A 22,374-nucleotide genomic window follows, 5' to 3' on the forward strand; every position below is an offset into this window, starting at 1 on the left:
TACACTTAAGTGATAAATTCTCTCAATCGACTCATTTATTCACGATTTAGTGACATGCGTGATACTGCACCTACGCATCGGCAATGCAGTTACATCACTATTAGGATATGTCAAGGAGCGGCCAATAAAGACAAAATTATATGTATTTCATTCCTTCCTTCAAACATAGATTTCTTTCACAGGGGTGAGAACATAGTAATAGACTATTAGAGGAACATCATACCAACCAGAAGTGAAATCGTATATCGTTAGCGTCACGTATATTGCGTACGTCAAGTGTTGTCACCTTTTACATTTGTGCCCTGTAGCACTACTTTCTTCTTACCTACTACAAGGACATCCTGAAAAGTAATGCCACCAAATTTTTTATGTGAAAACGCTTAGAGCTTTTTAAATAAAACAACAGTTATAAATTATGCTTATCCATTACGGATATTTTAGAACCAAGACTGTATATTGAATGTAAATAAGTTATACACAACTGCAACCAGTCACTTTTTTCAATAATAATGCTTTATTACATGAACCGGTTTTCGAACCTTTTCAGGTTTATCTTCAGATGGTTTCGGGAGGATCCGGGAAGTTACATCATTTCTGGTAGTAGCATAATTCTCGGTGCTGGTTCTATGGCAGAAAGATGGGTCACACTTTAATGTATCGCCATGACTATAGCTTATCTGTTGATATGGATGTAAATTTAGTTTTTACTTACTGTGACAGTATAGGCGGCTTTTTTCGTTTCTGTCTGCCTCCATTTTGATGTCCAGAACACTTTCACACGAACTATATTAGCTTACACTTTGACAGTGACACATTACCAGCATCCAGCATGCGCTTTACAACTGTTGCTTGTAACAAAGATCTTGACAGAGAGATATGCCATAAGCCTACTTTGTACAGAGATGTAATTTGTTGTTCTTTACATGTGTTAAAGTCGATATAAGGGCAAGTAATTTAATCAGAATGGCGACAACATGAGAGCACAAGATAAAATTAGAAATAAATTACTACAAGAACAAGTTTCAGGTGATCTGATATCTTATTTCTACTTGTATATTACAGGCAGTGTCTTTTAATTTTTTTTAATAGCAATTATCATGTATGGCATTAACATGAATCCCAAGGAATCAATAATACAGAGTTATTGTATCTGCAGTGAGGTGCAGCTGTCTCTATGACTAGGACTTGTATATTTAAATTAATAACAAATCTTCAGATGAACTGTTGGCTTATTTCTGTTCTTACGTGAACATGATCTGGGGTATTATCAAAAGCAGATTCTGTTTATTTTAGCTAAAGGTATATGTATAAGAGTTATAGTGATTGTAATGGATTAAAGCTGTTTGTATGGCTGTACATTTATTATTTAAAAATCATGAACAAAAATTATTTAACTGTTGACTTATTTTTATTCTAACATTAGAGTGATCTGGGATATTGGTAAAGGCAGCTTCTGTTTGTTTCAGCTATAATTAATATGTATAAAGTACTGATTTATGTTAGCAATGGAGGGCTTTAACATTTAGAGATATGGTACATGTCTTATTCTGTGGTAGTATATTACAATGACACCGGTGTCGTTAGGATGTAAGGAGAGGGAGGGGACGGGTCATTGGGAGAGGGGGGGGGGTTGGGGAGCCAGTGTAGGGTTCGTTCTGTGGTTACTTGTTTTCAACTAGTAGATCTTCAAGGTCTGAAGGTAAAATTTGTTTCTCAGTTCAGTTTGATCATTGTGTAGGTAGTCAGGTGCTGTATTTGTGTAGATAAATATTTCAATTTCTTCAACAAGGTCAAGTATTGTGCCTTTGTTGGCAAAATGTAGTATTCAGAGATTCTGTTCTATGTTGTTTGCAGAATGATTGTGTTGGGCAAGATGTGAGGCAAAGCTGGACTTGTTCAGGTTGTTAAGACGGAGTGAATCTATGTGTTCTTTAAATCTTGTTGTGAAGCTTCTATCAGTTTGTCCAATGTAGAGGCTTGTACATGAGTTGCAAGTGAGCTTGTACACACCTGACTTTTGATATCGTTGTAAAGTGGTTTTGGTGCTGCGTATGATTTTATTTTGTGTTACATCCTAACGACACCGGTGTCAATGTAATATACTGCCACAGAATAAGACATGTACCATATCTGTAAATGTTAAAGCCCTCCATTGCTAACATAAATCAGTACTTTATACATATTAATTCTAGCTGAAACAAACAGAAGCTGCCTTTACCAATATCCCAGATCACTCTAATGTTAGAATAAAAATACGTCAACACTTAAATAATTTTTGTTCACGATTTTTAAATAATAAATGTACAGCCATACAAACAGCTTTAATCCATTACAATCACTATAACTCTTATACATATACCTTTAGCTAAAATAAACAGAATCTGCTTTTGATAATACCCCAGATCATGTTCACGTAAGAACAGAAATAAGCCAACAGTTCATCTGAAGATTTGTTATTAATTTAAATATACAAGTCCTAGTCATAGAGACAGCTGCACCTCACTGCAGATACAATAACTCTGTATTATTGATTCCTTGGGATTCATGTTAATGCCAAACATGATAATTGCTACTAAAAAAAATAAAAAAAACACTACCTGTAATATACAAGTAGAAATAAGGTATCAGATCACCTGAAATATGTTCTTGTAGTAATTTATTTCTAATTTTATCTTGTGCTCTCATGTTATCGCCATTCTGATTAAAATACTTGCCCTTATATCGACTTTAACACATCTAAAGAACAACAAATTACATCTCTGTACAAAGTAGGCTTATGCCATATCTCTCTGTCAAGATCTTTGTTACAAGCAACAGTTGTAAAGCGCATGCTGGATGCTGGTAAAGTGTCACTGTCAAAGTGTAAGCTAATATAGTTCGTGTGAAAGTGTTCTGGACATCAAAATGGAGGCAGACAGAAACGAAAATGCCGCCTATACTGTCACAGTAAGTAAAAACTAAATTTACATCCATATCGACAGATAAGCTATAGTCATGCCGACACATTAAAGTGTGACCCATCTTTCTGCCATAGAACCAGCACCCAGCATTATGCTACTACCAGTAATGATGTAACTTCCCGGATCCTCCCGAAACCATCTGAAGATGAACCTGAAAAGGATCGAAAACCGGTTCATGTAATAAAGCATTATTATTGAAAAGAAGTGATTGGTTGCAGTAGTGTATAACTTGTTTACATTCAATATACAGTCTTGGTTCTAAAATATCCGTAATGAATAAGCATAATCTGTTGATACCACGCCAGGTAATTAGAACAATGCGTTAATTTCTGCAATGTAAACTTAAACCAACGAAAACAATCCTTGCAATAAGATTTAACAAAAAATGTCTCTCAGAAAACGTGACTCCAAATTATATCAGAATAAAAATAATGAGTCAAAGTATGTCAGCCAAGATGGCAAAAGCACGATGTGAAATTATTTGGTTAAAAACTGAAATCAGGTCTCTTTACATAAAGAAAGATCTCCTCAATTCAAAGCTGTATAATATGCACTTAGAACTTAGCCATAAACTTGTTGCTCATGTCTTCATGGTCTTCCTAGACTATGTCAATATATATGTAAACAAAGAGCGTATTATCATCTCACTAAGACACGAGAAAAAGATAAATGCTGTAATTTCAAAGAATGCAGTGAGGTCCCCCAGTATCTCTTCTGAAACGGAATATACGTTTTTTGATTAAGTGATAAATACTACAGAAATATGCATCAGTAGTGATGAATTGAAGCTGTTAGGCAAAGGCCTTAAAGACAACATTACCCCCTCATTAAATAAAAGCAACATTAAAGACCTTATAGTTAACACAAGAGCTGACAAGTGCGAGAATTATCGCACAATCAGCTTAACAGCTCATGCATCGAAGCTGCTTACAAGAATAATATACAGAAGAATGGAAAAGAAAATTGAGAATGCGCTAGGTGACGATCAGTTTGGCTTTAGGAAAAGTAAAGGGACGAGAGAGGCAATTCTGACGTTACGGCTAATAATGGAAGCAAGGCTAAAGAAAAATCAAGACACTTTCATAGGATTTGTCGACCTGGAAAAAGCGTTCGACAATATAAAATGGTGCAAGCTGTTCGAGATTCTGAAAAAAGTAGGGGTAAGCTATAGGGAGAGACGGGTCATATACAATTTGTACAACAACCAAGAGGGAATAATAAGAGTGGACGATCAAGAACGAAGTGCTCGTATTAAGAAGGGTGTAAGACAAGGCTGTAGCCTTTCGCCCCTACTCTTCAATCTGTACGTCGAGGAAGCAATGATGGAAATAAAAGAAAGGTTCAGGAGTGGAATTAAAATACAAGGCGAAAGGATATCAATGATACGATTCGCTGATGACATTGCTATCCTGAGTAAAAGTGAAGAAGAATTAAATGATCTGCTGAACGGAATGAACAGTCTAATGAGTACACAGTATGGTTTGAGAGTAAATCGGAGAAAGACGAAGGTAATGAGAAATGGTAGAAATGAGAACAGCGAGAAACTTAACATCAGGATTGATGGTCACGAAGTCAATGAAGTTAAGGAATTCTGCTACCTAGGCAGTAAAATAACCAATGACGGACGGAGCAAGGAGGACATCAAAAGCAGACTCGCTATGGCAAAAAAGGTATTTCTGGCCAAGAGAAGTCTACTAATATCAAATACCGGCCTTAATTTGAGGAAGAAATTTCTGAGGATGTACGTCTGGAGTACAGCATTGTATGGTAGTGAAACATGGACTGTGGAAAGACCGGAACAGAAGAGAATCGAAGCATTTGAGATGTGGTGCTATAGACGAACGTTGAAAATTAGGTGGACTGACAAGGTAAGGAATGAGGAGGTTCTACGCAGAATCGGAGAGGAAAGGAATATGTGGAAAACACTGATAAGGTGAAGGGACAGGATGATAGGACATCTCCTAAGACATGAGGGAATGACTTCCATGGTACTAGAGGGAGCTGTAGAGGGCAAAAACTGTAGAGGAAGACAGAGATTGGCATACGTCAAGCAAATAATTGAGGACGTAGGTTGCAAGTGCTACTCTGAGATGAAGAGGTCAGCACGGGAAAGGAATTCATGACGGGCCGCATCAAACCAGTCAGTAGACTGATGACCAAAAAAAAAAAAAAAAAGTTAACACAAAAATTGCATGTACAGCAGCTAAACTAAAACACAATGAAAAAAATGCTGTAGCTCGTAAGGCAAACAACATCATTATGAGAAACATTCGCCAGAACAAAATGTACAATAAGATGAATACCGAACATAAGACATTATGTGACATAAATAAGAAACTTTCAGTTGAAAATGCCCTCATTGTCAGAGCAGACAAAGGTAACACAGCTGTTGTCATGTATCAATCAGACTATATTAACAAAACTTGTGAATTCTTCAGAAAGAATAATATAAAGGAAATAGCATATGACCCTACCCCCAAATTCCATGATAAAATTAAAAAGTTACTTAAAAACTGGAACTTCTTGTTGACACCATTAGAAGCAAAGCACTGTATAGTGATAAACCCATCAGCACCAAAACTGAGATCACAACCTACGATCCACAAACCAGAATGTCCGATACGTCCCATTGTGAACTCTATCTATAGCCCAAGCTATAAAATCACCAAAAAACTTAATGATATTATCCGCAAGGCATATGTATTTGAAAATAACTACTCCATTAAAAACAGTTATGAGCTCATCAATAGTATAAAAGATATCCCCATCCCAGTCACAGCTAAATTTGCATCTCTTGACATATTAAACCTATATACAAACATACCTGTCAAAGAAACAATTAGTTTAATAAAGAATAACTTACTGAAACATGGGACAATGGGTAGAGCTGAAATTTATGAACTCATAGAGATCCTGGAACTTATATTGTCACACAACTACTTCCTGTTCAACAACAAGTTTTACATTCAGGAAGATGGACTGGCAATGGGTAGTAGTCTTGCAGGATTGCTAGCAGACATATATATCAATAACCTTGAAAATAACAGAAGAAATAGATAATCTAGCCTAAGAATTTAATAAAATAAACAATAAAATCCAATTCACATTAGAACATGGAACACGAGAAGACATTAACTATCTTGATCTAACAATCTCAAATAAAAATCACAAGCATAAATTTCAAATTTTCAGAAAGCCAACAACCACCAATGTTACCATACACAAATCCTCTTGCCATCCAGACCAACATAAATAAGCATTCTTCCGAACAATGGTTAATCGTATGCTTAAAATCCCAATGGATACAAGTGAAAGACAAAAAGAAACAGAAACTATTAAATCAATTGCTTCCACCAATGGGTACAACCCTGCAATAATAGATAAACTAATCCATACAGCAAAACTAAATCAACCAACTTCTGAACAACCACCCACAAACAAGAATACCACATTTTTTAGCCTGCCTTTCCTAGGGAAGATTTCTCACCAAATTACCAACCTATTTAGGACACAACATAAAAATAAGTTTTTTCACCAACAACAAAATACAAAACAAAATCATACACAGCACCAAAACCACAACACAACGATATCAAAAGTCAGGTGTGTACAAGCTCACTTGCAACTCATGTACAAGCTTCTACATTGGACAAACTGGTAGAAGCTTCACAACAAGATTTAAAGAACACATAGATTCACTCCGTCTTAACAACCTGAACAAGTCCAGCTTTGCCTCACATCTTGCCCAACACAATCATTCTGCAAACAACATACAACAGAATCTCCAAATACTACATTTTGCCAACAAAGGCACAATACTTGACCTTGTTGAAGAAATTGAAATATTTATCTACACAAATACACCACCTGACTACCTACTCAATGATCAAACTAAACTGAGAAACAAATTTTACCTTCAGAACTTTGAAGATCTACTAGTTGAAAACAAGTAACCACAGAACGAACCCTACACTGGCTCCCCAACCCCCCCCCCTCCCAATGACCGACCCCCTCCCTCTCCTTACATCCTAACGACACCGGTGTCAATGTAATATACTACCACAGAATAAGACATGTACCATATCTCTAAATGTTAAAGCCCTCCATTGCTAACATAAATCAGTACTTTATACATATTAATTATAGCTGAAACAAACAGAAGCTGACTTTACCAATATCCCAGATCACTCTAATGTTAGAATAAAAATACGTCAACAGTTAAATAATTTTTGTTCATGATTTTTAAATAATAAATGTACAGCCATACAAACAGCTTTAATCCTTTACAATCACTATAACTCTTATACATATACTTTTAGCTAAAATAAACAGAACCTGCTCTTGATAATACCCCAGATCATGTTCACGTAAGAACAGAAATAAGCCAACAGTTCATCTGAAGATTTGTTATTAATTTAAATATACAAGTCCTAGTCATAGAGACAGCTGCACCTCACTGCAGATACAATAACTCTGTATTATTGATTCCTTGGGATTCATGTTAATGCCAAATATGATAATTGCTACTAAAAAAAAATAAGAAAACACTTCCTGTAATATACAAGTAGAAATAAGATATCAGATCACCTGAAATTTGTTCTTGTAGTAATTTGTTTATCATTTTATCTTGTGCTCTCATGTTATCGCCATTCTGATTAAATTACTTGCCCTTATATCGACTTTAACACATCTAAAGAACAACAAATTACATCTCTGTACAAAGTAGGCTTATGCCATGTCTCTCTGTCAAGATCTTTGTTACAAGCAACAGTTGTAAAGCGCATGTTGGATGCTGGTAAAGTGTTACTGTCAAAGTGTAAGCTAATATAGTTCGTGTGAAAGTGTTCTGGACATCAAAATGGAGGCAGACAGATACGAAAAAAGCCGCCTATACTGTCACAGTAAGTAAAAACTAAATTTACATCCATATCGACAGATAAGCTATAGTCATGGCGATACATTAAAGTGTGACCCATCTTTCTGCCATAGAACCAGCACCCAGCATTATGCTACTACCAGTAATGATGTAACTTCCCGGATCCTCCCGAAACCATCTGAAGATGAACCTGAAAATGTTCGAAAACCGGTTCATGTAATAAAGCATTATTATTGAGAAAAAGTGACTGGTTGCTGTTGTGTACAACTTATTTACAAACGTTATAAACTTTCTACATCTTTATTCTTCATGTCTTCATATTTATTTCTCAACATGGTCACCCTGGTGATCAACGCTTTTCTCTCAGTGAGAGACTAGTTTGTTAGTGCAGTCACTGTAGAATGTTTGACTTTGTTCACGGAGTCACGACCACGCCTCAGCTTCCACAGCTTCATTACTATCAAAGTGGAGTCCTAGAAAGCGTTCTTTAACTTTCTGCAACAGATGCTAATGGGATGGGTTTTTCTGGTAGCGTCATGTTTAAGGAGAGAGTGTCCCATGTGTGGTCGAGTCCTTCGAATTGGAAACTGGGTTACATCATGCGATTCTCACTCAACAACATTGTCACATTACATATCACCATAGTACACGCTATAATTCTGAGCCCTCTGGCGGTAATGGGCTGTAAACATGTAGACGTGGAGAATAAAGATGTAGAATATTAAATAATGTTTGTTATATTCGAAAATATTTAAGAGTTGCACATAAAAAGTTCGGAGGCATTATTTTCAGCACACCCTACTAGAAACACAATATTCTTTACAACAGAAGTCAACAATCCAAACACCCACATCGTGTAATGACTATGGCCATAAGGTAAGAGGACTTTTGGTTCATATGGATGCATACACGCGTTGTTCATCCCCTTGTTCCATCTTCGAGTAAAATAATATGGAGCTGGGAAGAATGAAAGTTTCAACATTTATCCATTGTGCATAATATATTACAAAAAAAAGAAAGACGAGAATAAACCTACATTTATGTGGAAGCGTCCACACATAAGAAATCCAGCTCTGTCAACAGACACAGAGGGTCTGCTCAGATGATGACGACCATTGTTTCACCCATCTACACACATCGTTGTCCCAACGGTTTACCAATCGGTAGAGCTGCTTCTCATTTAAGTAGCTACTTATTTCTCCTTACGAGACTCAGCCTTTCAGTCAAACCACCCATGAGATGTCGTCGGCAGTACCGAGAAAAGAATCCACGGGTCCTTCGGCAGGCAATCAGACACAGTGCCAGCTTGGCTACGGAAGCTGATCTTAGCGGTAGCGAGGAAAGAACCCCCGGATCCTTCGTCTGGAAATCGCACACAGAGACAGCGTTGTTACAGAACCTAATTCTGAAAACAAGTTGCCGAAAACACTATAATATTATTGGCTGGAACCGCATTAAGCTGTTTTTCCTCTATAGTAGCTAAAGTTCACACAGACGAGGAGTTCGTTAAGAGCCATCATTCTCTGTGTAACTGACAGCGTTGTTACAGAACCTAATTCTGAAAACAAGTTGCCGAAAACACTATAATATTATTGGCTGGAACCGCATTAAGCTGTTTTTCCTCCGTAGTAGCTAAAGTTCACAGAGACGAGGAGTTCGTTAAGAGCCATCATTCTCTGTGTAACTGTCATATTTTCACGAGAATAGTTTACCTTGTGTGTTCTTACAGTGAAATATAAAGGGTGGTCAAAAAGTTTCCTTGCGAAGGCTGTACAATCCAGAATCGGTATGCCAATCAGGCAAAATCACATTGAGTACTGAGGCAATCATCCGACCGAGGCGCCAGATTGAAGATACCCGCTTGGTAAAACACCGTTTCCCGTCGCTAGAAGATGTCCGCAACTACCTACTGTACATACTCTTGCAACAGGAATAGTCCACTCTTCAAGGCTTTTTTCAAGGGACCGAAGCCGTGACAGTCGTTTGGGGAGTTATCTGGACTATGGCACGGGTGCTCGAGTTGGCTCGAGTTGGCGTAACTTCTGCAATATGACATTTGTGACTGGGGCTCTAAATGGCTCTGAGCACTATGGGACTCAACTGCTGTGGTTATCAGTCCCCTAGAACTTAGAACTACTTAAACCTAACTAACCTAAGGACATCACACACATCCATGCCCGAGGCAGGATTCGAACCTGCGACCGTAGCAGTCGCACGGTTCCGGACTGCGCGCCTAGAACCGCTAGACCACCGCGGCCGGCTGTGACTGGGGACGTGTATTATCACGAAGCAGCACAGAACTTAGCGCACCTTTCCTCAACGGCAGTTTTCGACAGACACGCTGCCCCATACACACTCTTCATTCACCGATGGGTTTCTATCAATGTTGGTCCTTGGGCAGCAAAGAGAAGGATAACAGCACATTGGTCTTGTTTGGAAGCATTTGGTCATGACATCGTCATAGTTCACGTTCCCGTGTTTACCGCACTCACGTCGGAAAGACGCGAGTGCCACACTAATCCTTTGCCTACATTTCGGTGCTTATATACCCACATCGGGATGGACTAGATGCATATACGCTGCAGCAACACCCTCAAAAGGAAACTTTTTAATCGCCTCTTATAAATATTTCAAGCTGATACTGATCAAGATATTTCAGTTAATTCACTATCCGATTTCCTTAAGCAGACTGTCAAAACATTTGTGCATTCGACTCTTCGTCAAGTGGAACTTTCGGGTTAAGTGACTTTTGACTTTGTCAAATGAGAGTTGCAAACATTATATTTCTAGGTATTCCTAGTGTTTTCAGATCTCTGGTTGCACAACACCCGTTAACATTAAACAGTAGAGATTTGAAAAAGTTCCTGAGGACTGATATTCGGAAGAAGAGACTAACAGAAGTTTTTGTGCAATAATGCACTCTTAAGGTGTTTACCATGAGGATGGAACACCCAAAGCGTTCTACGCGATTTGATCAGAGCTGCACAGCATAAACGACAAAGTCTCTTGGCGGCCGACATCCATTTTTTTTAAATTGTTGGTTTTCATCTTATTTTGAGGGCCCAACGTAACAAACTGAGATCATTCCGACGTTATTAAATAGTGAGTACTTGCACGTTTTAGAATACTTATTAATTTATTACCTCTTAGTCCATTATACAGGGTGTAAATTTTAAGTTGACAAAACAGAATAAATCGAAAAATAAGCTTCACACGAAAAAATATGTAGAGTCCAAAGTGGATTATTTTCGAGGGGGACATCTGCTCGTGCTAAAATTAACCCGCCACCCCAGCCCCCTGGAGGTGGGCTGTGAGGCAACTTTAAAATTTCAGATGGGAACCCCCATCTTTTATTGCATAATCAGATTTTACATACAAAATTACGTACATTTTGTCTTAAACATTTGTTTTAATTCTTGGCAGTTGGCGCTGTAATTCAAGAAAATGCATGTTCTCATTTTTGTGTGTAAAATGGTTAGGGATGAATAAAAATACTTATTTACTTCTTAAATTATGATTTGCTGAAACTAAAACGCTCCCTCTGTCCCCATTAAAAGTTGTGCCGGCTCATGACCACGAAACAAACAAAACTTACCCGAATCTGCGGAAAAAATTAATATTTGGGTCAACTTTTGTTAAACTCTAATTCCTCCTTCTCAAACCCCACCCTATGGAGAAACAGGGAGAGTTTTAGTTTTAGTGAATCAAAATATACGAATTAAATTAGTATTTTTTATTTGTCCGTAACCATTTTCCACTCAAAAATGAGAACATGTATTTTCTTGAATTACAGCGACAAATACCAAGAATCAAGATAAACGTTTAACACAAAATGTACGTAGTTTTTCTTTATGTAGAATCTGATTCTGCAATAAAAGATGGGGATTCCCATTTGAAATTTTAAAGTTGCCTCTCGCCCCACCCCCTCGAAAATAATCAACTTTGGATTCTACGCATTTTTCGTGTGAAGCTTATTTTTCGAGTTATTCTGGTTTGTATATTGCCTGCTTAGTAAAGAGGTTTAATAATTCCGAAAATTTTTGATGGTGAGTTATCGGGCACCTTTTGTTTCAGACATTCCACACACCCCCCCCCCCCCCCGGCCCCCCTGTTTTCAACTATACTTTATACTTCTGACATTCAGAATTTACTCCATACATGATTTAAGTACATTTATTAAATTTTTTATGCACAAGAACTGTACTGAAGTAAGAACGGTTTATCGAAGTTCAACTGAACTGTTTACTGCAAAGTGAGCCGCGCGGGGTAACCGGGCAGTCTAGGGCGCCTTACCACGGTTCGCGCGGCTTCATCCGTCGGAGATTCGAGTTCTCACCTCGGCAATTTTTTATGTATAATCTGATTCTGTTTGTGTTGTCCTTAGTGTAAGTTAGTTTAAGTTAGATTAAATAGTGTGTAAGCCTAGGGACCGATGACCTCAGCAATTTTGTCCCATAGGAACATCACACAAATTTCCAGTTTTACTGCAAAGTGAAAATAATGCTCTCCCTGACGGTTTTCTACTTTTCACCACATCGCAAGTAATTATTTAAACACATCCGATATTTGCCTTTGCGAAATTCATTTCGGAATCTATAAAACAGAATGGTTATACAGTTCTCTGTTACCTTAAGTTAGCCGGCCGAAGTGGCCGTGCGGTTAAAGGCGCTGCAGTCTGGAACCGCAAGACCGCTACGGTCGCAGGTTCGAATCCTGCCTAGGGCATGGATGTTTGTGATGTCCTTAGGTTAGTTAGGTTTAACTAGTTCTAAGTTCTAGGGGACTAATGACCTCAGCAGTTGAGTCCCATAGTGCTCACAGCCATTTGAACCATTTTTACCTTAAGTTACAGCTAACGTTCTTCGCATGCCTCAGTAATGGCGGAAAGGTAACTAAATTTGCTATAACTCGCATCTTCTTTAAATTGAAAGTCAGTCCCTAAAACCGGCACTTCCAGTATTCTGCCTTGCCATTATTTTTACTGGCAGTGGTTTATTTCTCTTACAAAATTAGCTCTCGAAAATGAAAACTTGTGACTTTGCCAGTACTGTGGCCTAGTCTGCACTATTTTACTAGTTCTGTTCGACGATGTCTACGACTATTTTGTTTTATGTTTCTTGACGATGCCAGTCTGCCATTACTGTGTGTTTTAAATACTCATATTTCGTCAAATTTCTTAAGCTCACGTATTCTTCATGCATGAAATTAACAACATTTTCATCTCATACTTTACCGTACATTAGTTGTATTTCGTTTCCCCTTTCTCTCTTTCTCTGCAGATCTGCAAATGGTCGTTGCAGACCGTAACTGATGGTCTGATGATAGTTTTTGTGACGATAGATTGAAATTAAAGAAAGAAATTATATACTTCCTGGGTCAATATTTTTATTTGAAACTATGTCGCATTTTGTATAGCTTTAAAAGCTGAACTTTGCTTCATTCTACCTGAAAATAAATCTACATTCTATCACGATCGCCAAAACAGTACACTTTACCACGCGGACTAGCTGCCGCTGTGAAACATTCAGGCTCAGAAATCTGAGTGTGGAGAGTAAGACCTTAAAATTTCCATTTTTTATATATGTGAGTTGGTAAATATGTCTTTGCGTCATTCCACAAAAACTAAATTTTACAGGTGACCCAAAAGGCATATTGTATCCCATAGGACTGATAGATATGAGAAAAGCTCTGTAGTCCGGATTCCGGCGGAGGAGGAGGGAGGCTAGTGCTCTCATTTCTCAACCCCCGCCCCCCCCCCCTCCTTCCACCACCACCTTTGCAATCTACTTCGCCCATGTTGTTGGCAGCAGCTCCACAATGCTCCCAAATTCGAAGACTTCTAGCAAAACCAGGGCTGATGTTTAGGGTGCGACTGGAATTGTCTAATGGAACCGATGCTGGTGAGCTTACATGCTACTATTTTGTGACTGTATCGGACAACATACAACGGTTAGTGTTAATATTGTATTTCGAAATTACATTATTTGACTCGTAATTTTAATTCAGGGTGCTACTAATGACTGGATGAATTGCTTTACTCTCCCTGGTTCGTTTACCCTTCGACAGAATTCCTTCAGTCACCGGCTAATAGGCTGTCCCGAGTAATCCATCAGCATTTCTTTTGCTCTCTCTCTTTTACCAATGGAATACAATTTTCTTCTACCAACAGTTTGCCATTGAGCCTTCCACAGATACGCAGATAGTTTCGACGTCGTTAACGGGAGGTATCAGGCCGATGAGTAATTGAGGCACATAGTTTTCTGCGACAGCCAAAGTACCGTCACGTGATGTTCTCATTCAGAGAAAAAAGAAGAATTTTGAGTACAGTTGATGTTTTTAGTCACTTTGAATGTATATTATCTGGTTACTTCTGCGAAAGATTGTATTTATTGAAAGTGATGTTTAAAATAACTCGTCTTTTCAGAAGATATGAAATGAGGTTACGAAATTCTATATAACTACAAATATGTAGCCAATATAGGATAAATATATTATACTTGTTTACTGATTCAGGAACTAATGAATAACGTGTTAAGCACACCAGCGTTATCAGATGAACGACGAATGCCGAGTAAGAGCTGTTATTAGGCTCAGTGTCATTTTATTTAATCAGAATGAGGTCGTTGATTGCTGTCATAGGAAACAGTAGATTTATCTCAAAAGGGCTGAGAAGTGCAGCCCATCCCTACTAGGACGCTAAATCCCTATATACAGGGTGAGTCACCTAACATTACCGCTGGATATATTTCGTAAACCACATCAAATATTGACAAATCGATTCCACAGACCGATCGTGAGGAGAGGGGCTAGTGCAATTGGTTAATACAAACCATAAAAAAATGCACGGAAGTATGTTTTTTAACACAAACCTACGTTTCTTTTAATGGAACCCCGTTAGTTTTGTTAGCACATCTGAACATGTAAACAAATACGTAATCAGTGCCGTTTGTTGCATTGTAAAATGTTAATTACATCCGGAGATATTGTAACCTAAAGTTGACGCTTGAGTACCACTCCTCCGCTGTTCGATCGTGTGTATCGGAGAGCACCGAATTACGTAGGGATCCAAAGGGAATGGTGATGGACCTTAGGTACAGAAGAGACTGGAACAGCACATTACGTCCACATGCTAACACCTTTTTATTGGTCTTTTTCACTGACGCACATGTACATTACCATGAGGGGTGAGGTACACGTACACACGTGGTTTCCGTTTTCAATTACGGAGTGGAATAGAGTGTGTCCCGACATGTCAGGCCAATAGATGTTCAATGTGGTGGCCATCATTTGCTGCACACAATTGCAATCTCTGGCGTAATGAATGTCGTACATGCCGCAGTACATCTGGTGTAATGTCGCCGCAGGCTGCCACAATACGTTGTTTCATATCCTCTAGGGTTGTAGGCACATCACGGTACACATTCTCCTTTAACGTACCCCTCAGAAAGAAGTCCAGAGGTGTAAGATCAGGAGAACGGGCTGGCTAATTTATGCGTCCTCCACGCCCTATGAAACGCCCGTATAACATTCTGTCAAGGGTAAGCCTAGGGTTAATTGCGGAATGTGCAGGTGCACCATCATGCTGATACCACATACGTCGACGCGTTTCCAGGGGGACATTTTCGAGCAACGTTGGCAGATCATTCTGTAGAAACGCGATGTATGTTGCAGCTGTTTGGGCCCCTGCAATGAAGTGAGGACCAATGAGGAGGTCGCCAAATTCCGTACCATACATTTACAGTCCACGGTCGCTGTCGCTCTACCTGTCTGAGCCAGCCAGGATTGTCCACGGACCAGTAACGCATGTTCCGTAGATTCACTGCCCCGTGGTTTGCGAAACCCGCTTCATCGGTAAACAGGTAGAACTGCAACGCATTCTCTGTTAATGCCCATTGACAGAATTGCACTCGATGATTAAAGTCATCACCATGTAATTGCTGATGTAGCGACACATGAAACGGGTGAAAGCGGTGACGATGCAGTATGCGCATGACACTACTTTGACTCAGTCCACCGGCTCTCGCAATGTCCCGTGTACTCATGTGTGGGTTCATGGCAACAGCAGCTAACACACAAACTGCACCCGCTTCTCCTGTGACGGGCCTGTTACGGACCCGTTTGCGTGCTACGACCATACCTTGCATACAGTTAGCGGTAGATGTTTTGCAATGTGCGTCACGTTGGATGCTCTCTGTCCGGGTACCCTTCTGCACACACCCTGCAGGCTTCAGCTGCATTTCGTCGACACTCGCCATAGATGAGTATCATCTCCGCTTTTTCAGAGTTCGAATACACCATGGTCACAGTGCCTACAACACTACACTATCACAGACGTCTGGTAACACGGTGTACTACAGTTGGTCTGCGTGCGGAGACGAATGCAGAATAACAATAGCAGCAAGCGCTACATGCGGACACTGCGACAGCTAGACCAAACCACAACAGTGCACTACAGCCATTTTGAACCTTTTGATAGCAAACTTTAGCCCAACCTTACATATCGGCATTAGAGGTCTCACAGAGTATTCACACTTTCTTTTCATACGTCGATTTTCTATGAACAAGGTATTCCCGTGACATACAGACAAACAAAGTATCTTGAACACTGTACGCGTTAGGAACCGAAGATATTTGACAAAGCAATCAAAGAATAAATAAAATAGAAACCTACAGGGGATTGGTGAAAGATTAGGACCGATTAATAGCACATATCCCGTACTATATAAGTTTATGGGTGAGTTTAAAAAGACAGTGTCTTAGTAGAGACGTGGAGCAATGAGCTAAGGCAGCTCCGAAAGACTTTCCTGAGTTCATCTGCACTCTTTTTTGTAGTTTACGTGCCGTCTGAGGAAAAAGTTAGGAAATTATGCACGTGAGAAGAAGAGAATAGCCAAACTTGGTTAGATGAGCATTTTCGATACTTAGACAAGATACCATGTCCACTAGATGTGAATCGAGTGAAGCAGTATGGAGCATGGTGGGCCTACAGAATTGCACACGAAATATTCCACCCACGAATATCGTTGCCTTTGGGCCAGTGGTGAAGGAAGTAGGTCCTAATCTCGTTCAGAAAATTCCTTTTCGTCACGACGACCAATGACGTTGAATGTCGAGGCTCAAAATCTTCGCATAGCTAGAGGGTGGAGCAGTCCTTGTGGAGTTAACATCGTTACTTTGCTCTTGTGCCATACCATGCGAAATCTGAATAGAAGACAACTTCAGTCTCTTACGGAGTGTTCAATTTCGACTTTAATAGTTTAACAAATGGCTCAAATGGTTCTAAGCACTATGGGACTTAACATCTGAGGTCACCAGTCCCCTAGACTTAGAACTAGTTAAACCTAACTAACTTAAGGACATTACACACGCCCATGCCCAAGGCAGGATTCGAACCTGCGACTGTAGCAGCAGCGCGGTTCCGGACTGAAGCGCCTAGAACCGCTCGACCGGCAATGGTTTAACACTGTTCGATGTTTATTAACTATATAATTAAAAGTACCTGACGCAGGGCGCAGACGGAGTAGTTACGTGCCGGGTTGAAAGGCGGTTCCCCGAAGCTGGCGGGCCGTCGCTGCAGCAGTAGCGTGTACACGGCGGGCGGCGAACCAGGGGCCTCCACCACCACAGTCACGCGGTTCTCTCCCACTCCCAGCGTACAGTTGGCAGATCTGTGGGCCGTAAAAAGAGTCAGATGTCGCAAATTTGCTGAGCCCCCTTGCTGTCAATTAAAAATCATGCAATCACGGCAGTCAAGTAGAATGGAGGTAATGAACTTTCATTAGATCGCTAATGTCGGATTCTCTAGTTCTAGTTTCAGATTTATCAAAGTTCTGTTAACATTGACGGGCGTACAAGTTCACAGCATTACTTCTTACATTTCCAAGAAATGCCCTATCTTATCGAAAGTACTCGGATTCCCCTATGTAATCCGAAAACGACCACTAGATATCACGAGCATAAAACGAGGGAGGGAGTGGTGTGCTGGCAGTAGAGAAGCAGTGAGCAGAAGGGGTCGGTCAGAGGAGCTCAGTGCTTGGATGTCAGCTGAGTAACAAATCCATCAGGTACGTTTCAACCCGTTTACAGCCGCCAAAGTCGACTTTTGATGACGTGATCGTGAAACGGAAACCTGCAGGAAAACCACAGCTAAACCAAGACGGGAAAAACTTCACGTACCGACGGAGAAAAACCGTCGAGAGTTGCCAAGATCGGTTTCTAAAAACAAGTGAAATCGTCTGAAGGAATCATTCGTGAGTTCCGAAGTACTGCGAGCAATCCAAATAGCACAATGACTGTTCGTAGGGAGTTAAAAGCAGAGGGATACAATGTTCAAACTGCAGTCATGAACCATTTATTTCCATAGTTGGTGCGAAGCGACGCGTGAGGTGATAGAAAGAGCGTCCCCACCTGACAATGGATGAAAGGAAACGAGTGGTTTGGAGTGATGAATCACTTCATACCGTGCGAAACTCCGACGGAACGGTTTGCGTTTAGCGAATTCCTGGAGAACGTCACTTGCAATCTTGTTGAGTTCTAACAGTGAAGTAAGGAGTAGGTGGTGCTGCTTTTCGTAGTTCCGGTTTGAGTCCATGGTTTGTGGGCGAAACCATTCCTGAAGTTGGCTGGCCTGCTTAGAATCCCTACCTGAATCCAATGGAATACCTTTGCGATGAATTAGAACGTCGACTTCGTTCATAACATAGCGTCTAACACCAATAAGATCTCTAGTTTCGGCGCTTGAGGGATAATCGCCTGCCATTCCTCCATAAACATTCAGTCACCTCACTGAAAATGTTCCCAGCAGAGTTCTAGCCATCACAAGGGCGAAGGGTGGGCACACCCCATATTAATCTCCACTAGTAGGTGACCCGACTCTTTTGATCAGAAAGTACACTGAAACGTTTCTAACGACGATTTCTGGAATATAGTTTTTAACTACAACCTCTCTTCAGCGACGGCTAACGGGAAAGATTTTTATTTTCCTATCAGACTGAACAAGGTGTATTAGATTTTAATTTTGTTAAAGAGACTAAATATCTCTGGTAAATTTTTTGTCCCCAGAACCTTTTGTGGTGCATGTAATAACATTATGATGATTATAGAATGAAGGCTTTCACTACCTGATGACAGTCGTGCTGGTAAACCTTTTGGGTATAACATCGTGGCCCTCGAAACTCTACTGTCCCTAACGTTGCGTCCAGAGCTGCGTTGCACATCTTCAGAGGCGTTGCTCCTCCGTGCTGTTGCCGAGTCGGCACCTCAACGGATAAAAAAAAATGGTTCAAATGGCTCTGAGCACTATGGGACTTAACTTCTGAGGTCATCAGCCCCATAGAACTTAGAACTACTTAAACCTAACTAACCTAAGGACATCACACACATCCATGTCCGAGGCAGGATTCGAACCGGCGAAAGTAGCGGTCGTGCGGTTCCAGACTGTAGCGCCTAAACCGCTCGGCCACCCGGCCGGCTCAACGGAGGAGAAACACCTCTGAAGATGGCCAACGCAGTTCTGATCGTATCGTTAGGAACACAACTTATACCCCTAAAGTTTCACTGATGATGATTGCCTATTGATGTCGTTTGGAATATTATTTTTATTATTGTGTCAGAAATTAACAACAACGAAAGAAGCATGATCAGTAATTATAACTGCTGATAGAAAGCTTCTTTGATTAATTTTCGAAAACAGTTCTTCGTAATTGGAGGAATCTAAACGACATAAAGCTCACAAAGGTTGGACCCAGGTGACTTAAGCAGAGCCAGATGACAAACGCTGAAATCATGCGAAGACAGGTAGTTGAAGAAGAACCGCACATAAAATTATTAACTTCAGATTCCACAAATAGGCCTATGGCGTTGCAACTGCGACTGTGTTACCGAATGTAGATGTTACAGTGTAGTTTAGGCCTCGCTGAGATTAACCCCCTCCACGTCCCACTCCGTTTTTCCTGCACTCAACTCATAGTTATTAATCAAGTATGCCAGGATAAGTTGACTGTGTGCTGAGGAGCCAAACCATAGTCAACTGTAAAAAGAATCTACACTATAAGGAACTGCTATGGCGTACAACTTAGTGCTGGAAGCACTGTAAAGACAGCCCAAAAATTCAATAACATGTTGTTCGCCGACAGAAGAATTTTACGGTAACATAAAATCGCTTTCAGAGCTATGCTGGATGGAATAGTGGTCGAAATTAAACGTGCAGTCGACGATGAACGCAACGAACAAAGAACTCGCTTGATTGCACAAGGCTGGATGGATATTTTTGGGGTGATATTGGGGTGAGATGGTGCAATGAAACCACGTAGAACGTAAATCAGAGAGGTAACACGCCATGTTGCTCAGTGAGCTGGTCATCCTACTGCTACGGGGAGCACTGATAACTGACAGATGCAGGTTAATCCTCTCCAGAAAGCCGTTGTGCACCAATTGTAGTGAATTCCAACACTTTGACTGCCACTATACGATCTGCAGTTACAGTGCAGTACAAATTTAGCTTCATTAAGGTTGTACATTATGGTATCAACAGTACCCCTGTGAAAATGCGTAAACTCTACCCACTAAGAGTGACCTTTATCTCCCTCCATAGATGTGTCCTCCTGCTTTCTTTGGAATGACGTCCATAAACCTTCGTACTGCACATCACACCTTAACGTATTCATAAATACGCAATGAAGAGACACGTGACGCTAGGTTACACTACCGTTATATGGTTGTAAGGGATAAGTAAATGTCCAAGACGACAATGTCTGTGAACGCAGAAAACGTATGGCCAGTTAGAAATAAATAAGTATAGCCTCTGAGAAATAGAATAGCCAGCAAAATCCATGGGAATTATATCTATCAGTATATATGATGCGTACTTTGTTGATGTCTGTCCAATCCAATGAAACTGAAACGTGCTTTCGGAAGACTATGAACAACTGCACCGGTTCACCCAAGTAGCAGTCAATGTTGTCATTGTAGACTGCGTACTATATGAATAGATTCCTTTACTAAGGTCCCCCATCCAGAATCTTTTAATTCTGTTTCCTTCATCGACGCATTTTGAGGAATTATATTCCAGTAGCAATGTCATTTTCTCGATAGATCTATATCCCACGGATTATTTTGATCTTCAATTCATGTACAATGATTTCCAAGTCTCTATAGTCTCATCATCAGATACTAAAATGGCCTCAAAAGTCGAGTGCCATACGTACCATGAGCGGTCGTCCAGAACTGGAGTACACCATAAGGAATTTATACAAGGTATCGAATCCAGCGTACCACACGTTGCACACAACATGTACTTGCAGCAGCAGGAACTCCTATTTAATTTTGTTATGTAAAACATATGACTCCTGAATTTGGCACTTGGCATGAGTTACTTATTGTGTCCTTTTGTTCTGGACGAATACTCGTCGTAATTATGACATTCCATTGCTGGAGCACGTTTGGCATCCAATGAATATCAATTAACATCAATTATATATTGTCATGAAGGTGAGAAAACTTCTGTCTTTTTCAGCAAAAATTTATTCTTGAGTACCAGATATTTTCACCTGTTCACGTTAGGCATCTTCTGTCGTATTCATTTTTTGTACTGTTCATGGAGCAGTTTGTTGTCCTATAGGCACTAAATGCACACGGTATTGGCATTTAGCACATATAGGACTACTAATGGTTGCATGAGAACGACACAAAAATAAATACCACTGAAGATGCCTAACCCGAATAGGTGAAACATGTCTGGTACTCAAGAATAAATTTCATTTGTAAAAGACGGAAGTTTTCTTATATTTGTAATAAAATACATTGAAGTTTGTACTAGCACCTGAGGGAAATGGCTGTAAATATTAACAATATTAAGAATATCAAATAAATTGTGAGATAAACCTGTATGAGAGAACTGATATTATTACCGGATAAATTAAATGTTAGTTGAAGTAAGCCTATTTTGACGTCATACCCACAGTATACCCCAGAAAACAAATATTTTGAATTCAGATACAACGTGGTTGCCTTGGAAAATATGTATACACGTTTATCAGAAACAGAATGAATAGCTATGTAAGGGTGTTGCAGGGTAGAGTGTGCTAAGAAATAATTGTTAAGAAAAAATTTCGATATGTTGCACCATTTCCAATTTCATTAGCATTTGAGTCAGAAAATCAGGTCCTCGGAAACAGAAATTCAAGCCGCCAGATACAGCGTCGCCAAATGATCTCTTCGTTTGGTTTCCTCAGTCCAAATAAACGTAGCTTTTGCTCACCTTGCTTAAATTTATCACTACCGAAAAGTTTGTTAACTTATGGACCCACAGATATCTGTGCATTACCGCATCTTATTACGTGCAATTGCTTGAATTAGCGCACAGTGTCCTGATTGGCTAACGTCATTCCTGTAGCTGCAAATAGCCCACGTGCATCATTGCACTGCCTTATTTAAAGTCTGTCGCTGGTTTGTGCCCAACTGACTACGTTCTACGAAAGAAACGAAGTGGTGAGCCAAAATATTATGACCACTGCCCAGTGCGAGAATGAATGCCGTCAT

General features: G+C 39.9%; 1 protein-coding gene across 1 annotated transcript in view; it reads right to left on the bottom strand.

Annotated features, from left to right (window-relative positions):
- The window catches only part of LOC126249385 (cadherin-like and PC-esterase domain-containing protein 1), a 301,898-nt gene that overhangs the window by 234,149 nt on the left and 45,375 nt on the right, over positions 1 to 22,374 (bottom strand). The window contains exon 3 of the mRNA XM_049951038.1: positions 17,336 to 17,504. Coding sequence (XP_049806995.1) covers positions 17,336 to 17,504 — 169 coding nt within the window. The remainder of the gene's footprint in view (positions 1 to 17,335; positions 17,505 to 22,374) is intronic.

Source organism: Schistocerca nitens, chromosome 3, assembly GCF_023898315.1.
Source record: "Schistocerca nitens isolate TAMUIC-IGC-003100 chromosome 3, iqSchNite1.1, whole genome shotgun sequence".
Taxonomy (NCBI): domain Eukaryota; kingdom Metazoa; phylum Arthropoda; class Insecta; order Orthoptera; family Acrididae; genus Schistocerca; species Schistocerca nitens.